Raw genomic sequence first — 12,485 nt, 5'->3', positions numbered from 1 at the left:
CAGTATTTAATTTTACTACTCTTCTGGGTGTGTAATGCTGTATCGTTGCGCTTTTGTGTTTTTCTGAGAAGTAATAAGGTTGAATACCTTTCCCTACACTTATTAGCCATTTAGACATTTTTTTTCTGTGACATGCCTGTTCAAATCTTCACCTATTTTTTTAAAAAATTGGAATGCTTTTAAAAATTGATTTAAAGGAGTTATTTATATATTCTGGATATAACCCATTGTCAGATATATGTACTGAAATATTTTCTTTGTGAATTGTCTTTCACTTTCTTAGTGGCATCTTTTAATGAAATCGAGTTATTCTTGGTGACTAACCTTCATTTTTTTTTTTAAGAAGGCTTCAGCCCAGCATGGACCTCAGTGTGGGGCATGAACTCACAACCCTGAGATCAAGACCTGAGATGAGATCATCAGTTGGACACTTAACTGACTGAGCCACCTAGGCATGTGACCCCTTCACATTTATATTTTGAGTATTCTCTCCAGATGGAAAAGTCACGAGGATATAAAATTTAGACTACTTTCTTACTGTTCTAGCATTCCATATAGTAATAAGTTATGACAACTTTGCAAATAATTTTAAAAGCTTTTAAAAAAGATATTACCTGTGTTTATCAAGGTTTTCTTCTTTTTCTACTTAGCCTTTTCTGATTTCTTATTATCTCCTCCCCTCCCCCCGCCTTTCACCCTTTACATATCAGGTACTCTGTGTGTAGACCAGTGCTGATTTTTCATGAGTATTTAGCACATGGGTTTGGAGTTCTTAGTACTTTAGAGTTGCCTATCCCTACCTCTTTTGCCAGGTTTTTCCTCTTTAAAACCTATCCTCCAAGAAATATGATAGTTTGGTGGCATAGAAGTGACCTTCCCAACTGGGTGAAATTTTAAGGAGAGGTAAACATCCTGCTTAAATGGAGAAGGTGGCACAAGTCACCAAACTTGTCCCAAAACAAAATGTGGGGGCTGTCTGTCAGCCACCTCACTTAGCTTAAGGCTGACACTAGGTCCCCAGAATGCTAGAACCCAGGAAACAGATGCTTTGACCTTAATCTTGAACAACATGTAGGACTTGGTCAGTTACCAGACCAGGAATGTTAGAAAAAAGTGGTCATCACATCCTTACACCAAGGAGCTAGGGAAACAAGCAGTGGGAAGAAGTTGCAGAAAGAAAGATTTTAGCTCACAATAAGGAGGAGCTGTCTAGTAAGTAGAGGAGTTCAGTAGGTGTCCTCAGAAGTTGGCAGTGCTTGTTAGTGGTATTCTCAGTTCATCTCATGTTTAAGTCAAGGATGAGACAGTTGAACAAAATAAAGTTTTAAAAGTCTTTCTGAACCTGAAATGCTACGATACCTCAAATTCTTACCCTAGCTCTTCTACTCACTAGCTCTGTGACCTTGAGCAAATCACCTAACCTGCTAGATCTGTTTCCTTGTCTGTTAAATAAGGAAGGTGACCTAGGGAAATGCTGAAGCCCTTTTGACCTCTTAAAACTTAATTGTAGTTGCTGAAAGATACACCACAAGCATTATTAAAATAAATGTATGATGATTTCCCTTGTGATGGCCCCAGTCCTGGGCTGGGTCCAGGGGAAGATAGAGGCAGGTGACAACAGCCATTCTAGGTACCATGAATCTTAATTATGGGGTATCTCCCCCCATAAGTGTTCAGGTCTCTGGCTGTGTAGGAGGTAAGACTCAAGGAAACATAGCTTTTCCATCAAACTTCGCCTCTTCTCAGTTCCTTCGCAGGTCCAAACACAGCGATGATGCCCATAATTTCATTTTCCAGATACCTGGCAGGGAATCATCTGGGATTTTTCTTTTACATACCATACACAACTGACAAAAATCATGAACAATCATCCCAGTGGCATTTTGACATCCATGCTATGTGTTTTTCATTTCGATGCCTCACCTGGTCTAACACATGGCAACAAGGAACCCACATTTTCAGACCAAGTGAGAAATCTGAAGAAGCGTACAAAAGGAATTGTTGTGATGGAATTGATCTTATTAACCAAATTCCTGTATTTCAAAAGGCTAATTTTCTTTCTCTTAGTTCATTAAGGTGTACTACTTGGGATTTCTTTTCCTCTAGGATCATTGATGGCTTCAGAGTTTAAAGATGAATAAAACTTGGGGCACAAAAATGCTCCCTTTGGGGCTCTGGATTGTTCATGTTCTGCTCACGTGTGCAGCGTGATGATTTTCATAGTGTGTGTGTGTGTGTATGTGTGTATGAGTTCCTTTCTTCCCATTTGTATTGCATAATCTCAGTTCTCTGAATCTAAATCTTCCTGAAAAACTTCAAACTTGATGGGGGTGAGTTGGCTGAATCCTTTGCTGGAACTGGGAGAGTCTCAAGCCACTGCCATAAAGCTTTCTATGTGCATGTTTGGCAGGGCCTGCTATCCTCATCACCTGAAATATGTTGGTTGAGAGGCAAGAGGAGCATGTTCTCAGATGAGAAAATAAAAGATGCACATGTAGGGATGGATGCATACATGGGAATGTATTTCTCTGCAATTCAAGATGGATGATATTCCCCAAGTTAGAAGGCAGGTAGGATGGACAATATATGTGCCAGACTTGGAAAGCATAAGACTGGACCATGACCCGGTCCTAACAGCTCATTTATCCTTGTCTTTCAACACTCGGCTCAGATGTCGCCTCCTGGGTAAGCCTTCCCTGACCTCCCAGGTAGGGTTAAGTATTGCCTCTTCTGATCTCCCTCAGTTCCATACTCATACTTCTGATCAAGGTCTGCAGGCACTATTCTTTTTTCTGATGGCCGGACTGGTTGTTTCTTTTCTGAAACCATTAGCTTCTGGGACTCTTTTCCTTCTATTTTTCGATTTATCAGCTAAGTCCCTGGCATATAATAATTGCATGTATGTTTGCATAAACTTAATTCTTTTTTTAAAAGTTTATTTTGAGAGGGAGCACACAAGAGCAGGGAAGGGAAAGAGAGAGAGAAGGAGGGAGAAAGAGAATCCCAAGCAGGCTTCATGCTGTCAGCACGAAGCCCCACAGATTGCTCAAACTCACTAACTGTGAAATCATGACCTGATCTGAAACCAAGGGTCAGACACTTAAATCGACTGAGCCATCCAGGCACCCCTATATATGCACGTTTGTGTATATGTATAGACAATACTGTTAAAGTTTTATTTTGACAGAGGTCTTACTATATTCGGGCTCTTTTGGTTGTCTAACATGAAAGCATTCTTTCTTAGAATGTTTTAAGTGCATAAAATATATAGGATTACAGAGGAAACCATTATCACTGAAACAGTATCAATATATATAAACAGATCTGTGATTAGAAACATACATGCTTTATTAAGTTATTAACAAGACTCAGCGTGGATTTATTGTTATTCCAGAACAGGGATAAGTGTAAGTGGTACATTAGACATCTATCTCAGCTGTAATAGGATATGAAAGTATCAGATTTCCATTGGTATCAAGGGCATTGGGCCTATATCCAGCTATCTTTTTCTAACGTAAATATCTTGTTCAATAGCTTTATTTGGTTAAAAAGACAAGTCAGGAGCTGCTAAGCTGTCTGGGCTTTTGCCTTCCATCATAACTGAAGGAAAAGCTGACTCAGACAGAGGCTGGGTATATTGGGATGCAGTGTTTCTTCATTTACGTTCTTTGATACCCTCAATTCTATCCACAGATTCCTGGTTAAAAACCTCTTGTTAGCAGTAACAAGATTAAAAAAATTCCCTTGATTTCCTCTACAATAAGCCCCAAGATGCTGACCCCTCCCCACACTGGGGCCAGATCCTCTGAACAAGGACACTAGCTGACTTCAGTGCCAGAGTTGGGCAGGGAGCACAGCAATGCCTCAGCAGGTGGGTGGCTCTCCTCCAGGATGAGGGCAAGGCTGGGCTCCACTTTCCCTCCAGTTCTTCGAGCCAGTGGATCAGCCGGGCCAGTCACCTTGGTAGTCAGCCTCATGAATCAGTACCTGGACACGCCACTTAGTCATACAGCCCAAATAGATGCTGTCTTCTTAAGGGCAGGTTACAGGGGTGTTAGTCAGCCAGGGACCTCATTCCGTGCCCCTGTCCTTTGGTGCCCCTGGCGTCCACACCACTAAGGACAGAGCCTGGGGTGTTGGGCTGCATCTGCAGACATAGGCCCAGCACAGACGATCTGTCTTCTACCACATCTGCAAGGCAGCTGAAGGTGCTGCTGGTGACCAATAGTACCTGAGAGCTGCCAGTATCCCCCTGGCCTCAAACTTCTCATCACTAAATACCCTGTTTAGAATGCAGTCACTGGTAGAATTATCATACTCATTCCACTGTTGCACTGTAGCAATGGCTGGGGTTGGTTGTGGCTCAGATGTGTGCAGTGCTGGGAAATACGAGCGTGGGTAGCAAAGGAAGAGAGGTAGGTATGTGTGTGTGCACGTGTGTATGTGTGTGAGTGCTACAGATGGTCAAGGCACACACAGAATCCTAGAACACTAATGCTATTTGGCCTTTGTCCTACCTTTATGAGAAATGAATTTCAGCAGACTCAAGTTTACATAGCAGGGACCAAAACTTATTTTATTCAGCTCTCAGCACAGTGTCTGGCACATGACAGATGCTAAATAAATATTTGCTAAATGAAGAAATGAGTGACTATTACCTTGATTTATAAGCAAGACATCTGAGGCTTGGTGAGAGGAAGTCCCTGTACAAGATCACACGGCTGGGGCCAATGACTGGTCTCAGGCAAAGGGAAGGCTCTTATTTAGAAGTGTAGCAACCAGATACCCAAAGCAAATTGTTGCCATTGTCACTATTTTGCATATGATGCAGCCTGAGTGTATTTATGGCTAAGTCTAAGTTTAGCTACAAAGAGAAGGTCCTGCAATCTGATATCTTAGAAGCCACATGTGACATGACGTCGGTAAGCTGAACTTGGTTTAACTACCTATGGGATTTCTGTGCTGTACTGATGAGGGGGGATACCAGTAACAGCAAGAGGAAATATTTTTTGAGCACTTACTAGGCATCCAGGCACTTCTCGTGCTTTATCTCATTAACTATTGTTTAGATATAGAAGTATTGTTAACTCTTTCTCAAATAGGAAACCAGAGGTCCAGAGAGGAAAAGCAATTTGGCAGAGGCTGCAGACCTAGCAAATGGCAGAACCATGAGTCACATCTAGATCCCCATACTTGCAAAGGCTGTGTGTTTAACCGCATCTCAGTTGGCTTCTAAATTATGTGGCCAAAGCTAAATTCATAGCCAAAACGTTCATTTGACATTCTGAAGTTTGAGGGTATGAATTTGACATGAAATTAGAGTCCTCTGGGCATGGAAGCGACAGAATAGAGAAGATCCCCTTTTCTCCTGTTTTCACAAAAGATGCTGTGAATCAGTGGATCTTTTGGTTATGTCTCAGGTAAATTTTGGATATGTTATTTCTCCCTTGTGTCCCAACTGCAACACAGAGGAACTGATCCCTAGATTCTGTTCAGCTCTTTTAAAAGTGATTCATTTGCATTTTTCTCCAAAGATTAATTTTACAAAGAATCTAATGTTTTAAAACACAAGGAGAAACAAAAAATCCATAAACATATCATGTGGATTTGAAACAGCCGCCATGGGCTGGACCCCAAGACTCCTTTGTTCTTCCAAACAGTGCCTTGCCAAATGGAGCCTTTGCTTTTTGCCCCCTGCAGCAATCTTATTTCCTTTTAAAGCATGTCCTAGTGGGGGCTTGACTGTGTTTTGCTTGGTCCTGGTTCACATGTTATTGGGTACACCATGAGTCAGGCTGACTAGGCATACCAGAGGTCCAGCTTATCCCCAGGCTAGAATTTCCTGGAAGCTCTGGGACTGGGATCTCTAGGATTTTTTTAATTTTTATTTTTATTTTTTGGTCAAGGGTCACTGCTTCTTCAGTCATTTTAGGATATTATTGTATGCTTCCTTAGATTGTCTCTCTACCACCCCACTCCCTTGAGAGTTCTATCAGACTTCTAGAAAACCAGGAACCAGGAGAAATCTAGAAAGCCCTTGTTCTATATCTGGAAATGGCTTTGACTTGGTGTGGATGACAGTATAGTGACCAAGAGAAACTAGAGAGGTACAAATGCCTGGTAACATTTGGTAAATGCTGGGTAATTCCTGTATCAGACTATTAAGGTATAGAGAGACTTTGATCTCTGAGTAGAGCTCTCACTGATAATCACAGCACCAGACTGCAACTTCTGAGGAAAGCCTTCTTATTTTTTCTTAGAGTGGAAAGAGGTTAAGGTTTGGGACCAGAGAAGACTGGGTTTGAGTTCTTAACCTGCCATTATATAATCACTTAAACTTAATTTACTCATGTGTAGAAAGGACATTCATATTTTTGCATGGTGGTCCTTAAGGTTAAATGGGATGTGAGAAAATTTCAAGCACCAACATGCCTCAAGAGATATCTTTCCTTCCTCTCTTTTGTCTTTCCTCGAATTTGTCTATGCTAGCAGAGAACAGAGGAGTCTTCCTGGAGAGTCATTAGGGAACAGGAGTCCAAATAAATGATGTTCCAAATAAAAGACCAAATATGACCCTTCTAAGAGAAAATGTAAAAGGGTTTTTGCTTCTCATATAAAAGAGCAGACAATGAGTGAAGAGTTGATCTGGAAGTTTGACAAAACCTCATAACTGTATTACCATTTCTGTTTTTGTGAGACCCGCATCAAATATTTAGGCTTAGATACCAAGTATAATTTGGCCACTGAAAGAGTCTCAGTGCACATAATGAGACCCAACTTCTTGTGTAATGCTTTCTATAAAAGCTTTATAGAAATCATTTCTAGAACTTCTGCAGATCCATGCCATTGATATGTACGAAGCTCCAAGAATAGGTTTAGAACACCCTGAACATTCCGTGTGAAGTTAAAGAAATATCATAATCTTGAGCAACTCCTCCAGAAGTGGTTGGTGGCCCTGCACCTGGCAAGATCACGGCAGCTGCCAGCCAAATCCTCTTCCCAAAAGCAAATGAAAGGGAGGGGGTGGGGTGGTACTTCCAAAGGAAGGCACTTAAAGAACAACAGCTGTCTCTTCCTTCTGGATGTCCTGAAAAGCTGTTCCTCAATCCTACTTTCAGTAGGACAAGGTTTTAGGCCTGTTTTTCCATAATCATTTGCTATTTGGGAGACAGTCTGGTGTACAGGAAAGGTCAGTGGACTGGAAGGAAAAGGAAGACTGATTCTCATCTAAGGTCTGTCACTTCCTAGGAAAGGTGGCCTGTCCAATGTCACCTGGTAAAGAAATGCCTGCAGTTATTATAATGACTCAACCTCTGCCAGAAAACTTCTCATAATAAATAGTTAAATGGTGTTGGATGAGCCCTGGGAAGATAAGAACTCCTAAGGTGTATGCTCATCGTGACAGATTTCCACTTTATTATTCACACTCTATTTTGAATGTGCAAGTTGGAAAGCAAAAATGATTCTCCTTCCAAAGTCAAACTGAATGCCTCTTCTGGAGACCTGCTGACTCCACTGGGCTGTAGGAGGAATTATTCCTTCACTTCTCTGTCCTTACCTTAGCCTCATCAGAAGTGGCAGGCATGGCGGTGGGAAAGAAAGATGCACACATGAGCCTGTGTCACTGTCCCTCCTTCCTGGTCCCCAGCTTTTGCTGGACTCAGCCTATTCTTTTGCTTCCTTGTCACCTTTGGCTAGTTAATGTGGAGAGACGATACAACCACAGAACTTCAGAGGTAAATACCGAAGTCCTTTCCCCCTGTCCAGCTTATAGAATGGTGCATAAGTCCTGGCTAGGAGGAGGTCTTGGAGCCTAGATGGCTGAGTGCAAAGCCTAGAGATGGTCTGTGATTAAGCCTTTCCCTGCCTCCCGTCACCCCAGGTGGTGGATGCACTGGTAAACGTCAATCATCTGCCCCCAACCCCAGATATTCGTACAGGTCTGCACAAGATGACAAGCATCTGCAATTTACAAAGTAATGGCTTCAGCATCTGTTTTCAGAGATCCTTTAAGGAGGCCTTGGATATTTTCTGTCTTTCTTTTTTAAAAAGTCTCTCTTTTGGGCCAAGTTGTTTATACACCTATGGGCATGTCTCCAGTTCCTTGGCTATTAACATCTTTAAGTGACAGTTTAGTATATTTTTAAGACTGAAGGAGCCAACGACAGTTCTTGAGGAGCCTTGTTTACATTGGATCAGCTCACTCAGGCAATGTGCCAGTGGTTTTGCACGCTGCAGGAACTGGAGGTGAAAGCAGGAAGGGCTGAGGACAGAGGAAGGATGAAGCTGGAGGAGAGGAAAGCCAAGAGGGAGGGGATGCGGGGAAGGATGTGGGGAGATGCCTAGCTGAACCTGGTAATGCACTTAAAACCATCATGTAATGCTCCTCTGACACTGTGTTGAGGGGTGAAAAATAGAACCCTTTGGAGTCAATCCACTGGCATATGTACCGTCAACAGTGAACATGCCCTTAGATCTCTTTGTTCTAGTCCTTTCTAAATTCCTGCAAGTGGCTCCTTGGCAGCCAGTAGGCCTGTATTCTTGCAGAGCCTTATGGGTTTCAGCACATTTTCTCAGCAATCTCAGATAAGGAGCTGGACCCCTCTGGGGCGAAGTTTCCTCGTCTAACAAGTGAAAAGAGCTCCATGTCCCTTTTCAGGTCTAAAATTCTACAGCTCCAGAGTGGGATGACTGGTAATCTCTGTTCCTTGTAAGCAGATTTTGTATCTGTGGGGGTAGAATGAAGAAAAGAGCAACATTCAACTTATCAAGACTGAGCAACTGGCTTTGGTTCAGCTGAATGAAAATTAGTTGCTCTTCAGATGGGATAGTCATAAAGAAAAGCGTCCACCAAAAGACTCCCTTCAGCATTCACATGCCCATCGAAATACACATTGCCAATAATAATAATAATAGTAATAATAATAAGCAGCTAACTCTGTTTGAGAGCTACTGTGCTGAGACTGTCATATGTATTATCTCATTTAATGACCACAGATACCTTAGGAAGGTAGATGCTGCTATTATCTCTCCAAATTTCCCATAAGGGCACAGACTCAGAAGCTAATCTGCTTGCCAGAGAGCTCATAGCTATTAAGTGGTAGAGTTCGGGTAGGAACCCGGATCTAGTTACAAGAACAGCAGTACCAGTATTCTTACATTTGCTTAATAAACAACAGAATAAATCCTCAGTAGTGGTTGATTCCACCAAAAGAAATGGCATTTGGCCTTCAAGGCCCTTTATTACCAAGGAATGTTGACTATACTCAGGGAACTCTCTGTACTAGGAAACCTTCTCTTTCCCAGTAGAAAAAAAACAAATGATGGCTCAAGAGTAGCCACTGGGAGCACTTAACTTGGCTCAGATGAGAGGAGGCAGGTAACTGTTTCTAAGGTCTGCCACTAACTAGGTATGTGACCCTCGGTGAGCCACTCTGTCTGGGACTGGTTAGATAGTCTTTAAAGCTACTCCGGGTTTTGGATTTTATGTTCTCTTGAAGACCTTTTTACGACTTTCCAGCTGCTAAGGATTCCTCGTATCCCTCTTCCCCTTGGGGGTAGGGCAGCAGAGACAGTTTGTATGCCATTTTAAACCATTTCTCATTTTGTAAATAGGTCCCTTGCAGCTCCCAGAGTCTAGGAAATGGTTTCAAAATGTCTACATGTGTCCTGAAGCCAAATGTTATAAAACCCCCCACTGCTCCAGACTTAAAGAGTAAATATGCAATAAAAGCTTTTCAGCGTGCTGTTGGTATGACAGTGTTTAATCACTATTATAAAGTTCAGCAGAGAGAATTGCTTCCCCCACTCTCTTCTCTTCCCTTGACTTTTTGAGTTGAAGACTTTGGTTAATCTACATAGTGGTGATTATCCTCCTCATTGCCACAGTCTCAAGAGGTTAAAAAAAAAAAAAAAACCACCCTTTCATCTCTACCCACTGCATTCTTTCTCTAAGCCTGTAATTGGATCTAAATGGAAAATAAACCCTTTGCAGGCCAAGGAAGTTGGCACTAGAGGGGTGACAAGAAGGAGAACGTGTTCCACCTCTAATCTGGATAATCACACTCTCCGATGCAAAGGAAAATAAAAACAAGGTTTCCTCCAAGCGGTGGCTTTGGCTTTCAGTAAGGAGGAGGGTTTCCATCTACTCTGCCTTTCTTCAGACATGATCTGTCAATCAACGGGTAGTAAAACCACTCCCAAATCATCTGACTTTCTAGAGGACATTGGGACTCTGCCCCTTTAGCCCTATACTTTTTACCTCAGCTGAATCTGGGGAGGTGGTTCAGACACACAAATATCCAGGTGCTACAAGTTAAAAAACATTCATGTACAGAATGTACTGTCCGCGAACTCTATGGTCTTAGCTGGGCGGATATTCAGTGGTTCCCTAGTAGTTTATTGAGTCCTGCTGTGTATGGTATGCTGTGTTGGAACAGAGATGAGCCAGAAAGGTTTGCCTTCAAGGAGTTTAGAAAGATGTGTAAAGAAATAAGAGCAGTGCAGGCAGGACTCGCTACTAGGTAGGAATTAGTAGGTGTCTTACCAAGGTCTAAAGTATTATGAGAATTCCATAGAAGGAGAGAGGACTTGATTCTCCAAATAGTCTGGCAAATGTGATGGGACATGGTACATTCCAGAGAAATGCCCTGATTACGTCTGACTTGGTGTACACATTCAGAAGGGTCCGCTAGACTGTGTGTGGGAGTCTGGGGCAGGTCAGCTATGTAATGGTGCAGCAGTAAATCAGATGTATGAATGCTGTGGCTCTAAGTGTCTTGCATTTTTATTTTGATTTGGACATGGGTTTGGGGTTTTCTGTTTGTTTGGTTTTGGTTTTTGGCCTCTCATTCTACTCCACAGGTAATAGCCAATGTCTAAGGAGGACTTTGCCCTGCAAGACTTTAAAAATAACTGCTTTGAGAGATGAACCCACAGTTTAGCATTGCTGTTACTGCTGCTGGGAGGGAGGCAGGGTTTATTATCCCCAAAACTGGAGATAAGGAAAATGAGGCACAGAAAAGTGACTTGGTCAAAAGCAGTACAGCTCAAAGGGGGCAGGGCCAGGGTTTCAGCGCCTAAGGCTTTCCTGCCTGCTGGTACCAATCAATGCTCTATAACCCTGGGCTTCATTTTCTCCACTGGCTTAGACGGTCTGTCTCTCTGCTCCTTTCCAGCTCACCTGCCCTCTAAGTCTCTGACCTGTGCCCTCTCCCAATGGCATGCAGGTAAGTAGCAGGTACGTGCTGGCGCTACAGGCACAGCTGTGGGCCTCTCCTGCAGTAATTCACCCATGACTTTCTGGGCTCTGGGCCAGCCCTTCCTGAAAGGGAAACGTGCAGACCCTGGGGACAGAAATTAGTTCCCCAGTGGTGGAATTGCTGCCATTGCCAACATCACCAACTAAAGAAACGTGTGTGTGAGCAAAAAATACAAAATATTAGGATGACAGAAAGCAAAAGGGGAGATTCCTTGTGAGTAAATATTACCTTCCCCCCAACCTTCACCTCAACCCAGGGAGGTAGGGTTTTTTTTCTCCCTACAGAGAACAGAATTACTCTTTAAAAAAAAAAAGTTTTATTTAAATTTTAATTAGCACCACCAAAGAACTAAGATTCTTTGCAAATACTTTACACAATGGCTTTTAAGAGTAAGTCTTAGGGTGTGTGCCTGTTGGCTCAAATATGTATTCCCAACTGTTGTTTTCTGGGAAGTCTTGGAATTTAATGAATTTCCTCCTTACGTCTAGGGAAGTCTCCGTGAAACCTGGGAGGGGGGCACAGGGAAAAGGTAGAATGTGGGTTAAGTACAGACAGATAGCAGCTCACCTTCTGAACTCCTGGGTTGAGGTCCTTAGCCACCTTTGCCATCTTCTGCGGTGCAGGAACAGCGCCTGGCTTCTCGGGCAGAGGCGCTAGGGCGCGCAGCGGGGACAGCGGCTGGCTGAATGGCTAGGTTCGCGGGCCTGAGGGAACTCTGCGCTCAGCCCGGCGCCGCGAGGTCCTTTAATTGGAGAGCAGGACTCCCTCTAAAACCGCGCCAGCCAATCCTCGCGAGCGCTCGCGCCCAGCCAGCCAATCGCAGCGCGCGGCTCACCCCCCTCCCTCTGGGCGGCCAGGGCAGCTCCGGGCGGCTGCGGCGGCGCGAGCGCTGTTCTGACGTCAGTGCGGCCGCGGCCCCTGCCTGCCCGGGCGGCTCTCATCAGTCCCTCGAGCTAGCGGCAGGAATCCGTCCCCACGCCCTTCTCCTTTAAAGGACAACGGGCAGAGGGTGGGGCGGGCTGCTGAGCCCCGCGATCCATTCAGGTCAGAGGGGAGAGTGATCAAACAAGAAGGCTGAAGTATTTTTAGTGAGCCGGGTCCAAAAATAAATGCTGAGCGTGTTCCCCTTCCCACCCTTTCTGCCTTGTTTTAGGGGGGTGCAGGGCGAGGGGGGCGGGGGGCAGGTGGTGTGCAGCCGCACTGACTCGAGCTGCTAACTTGCCC

The 12,485-nt window shown here is 43.7% G+C and overlaps 1 protein-coding gene across 2 annotated transcripts in view; it reads right to left on the bottom strand.

The window, feature by feature from the left end:
• The window catches only part of LMCD1 (LIM and cysteine rich domains 1), a 58,633-nt gene extending 46,668 nt beyond the window's left edge, over positions 1–11,965 (bottom strand). For both annotated transcript variants that reach the window (XM_039254946.1, XM_039254947.1), the window contains exon 1: positions 11,829–11,965. In XM_039254946.1, the coding sequence (XP_039110877.1) occupies positions 11,829–11,870 (42 nt within the window). In that variant the 5' untranslated portion in view covers positions 11,871–11,965. The remainder of the gene's footprint in view (positions 1–11,828) is intronic.
• Between the last annotated feature and the right edge of the window lie 520 nt (positions 11,966–12,485).

Source organism: Hyaena hyaena, unplaced genomic scaffold (genome assembly GCF_003009895.1).
Source record: "Hyaena hyaena isolate Hyena2069 unplaced genomic scaffold, ASM300989v1 scaffold_501, whole genome shotgun sequence".
NCBI classification, from domain to species: Eukaryota; Metazoa; Chordata; class Mammalia; order Carnivora; family Hyaenidae; genus Hyaena; species Hyaena hyaena.
The sequence above is the reverse complement of the archived record's forward strand: the minus strand, read 5'-3'. Positions and strand labels throughout refer to the sequence as shown.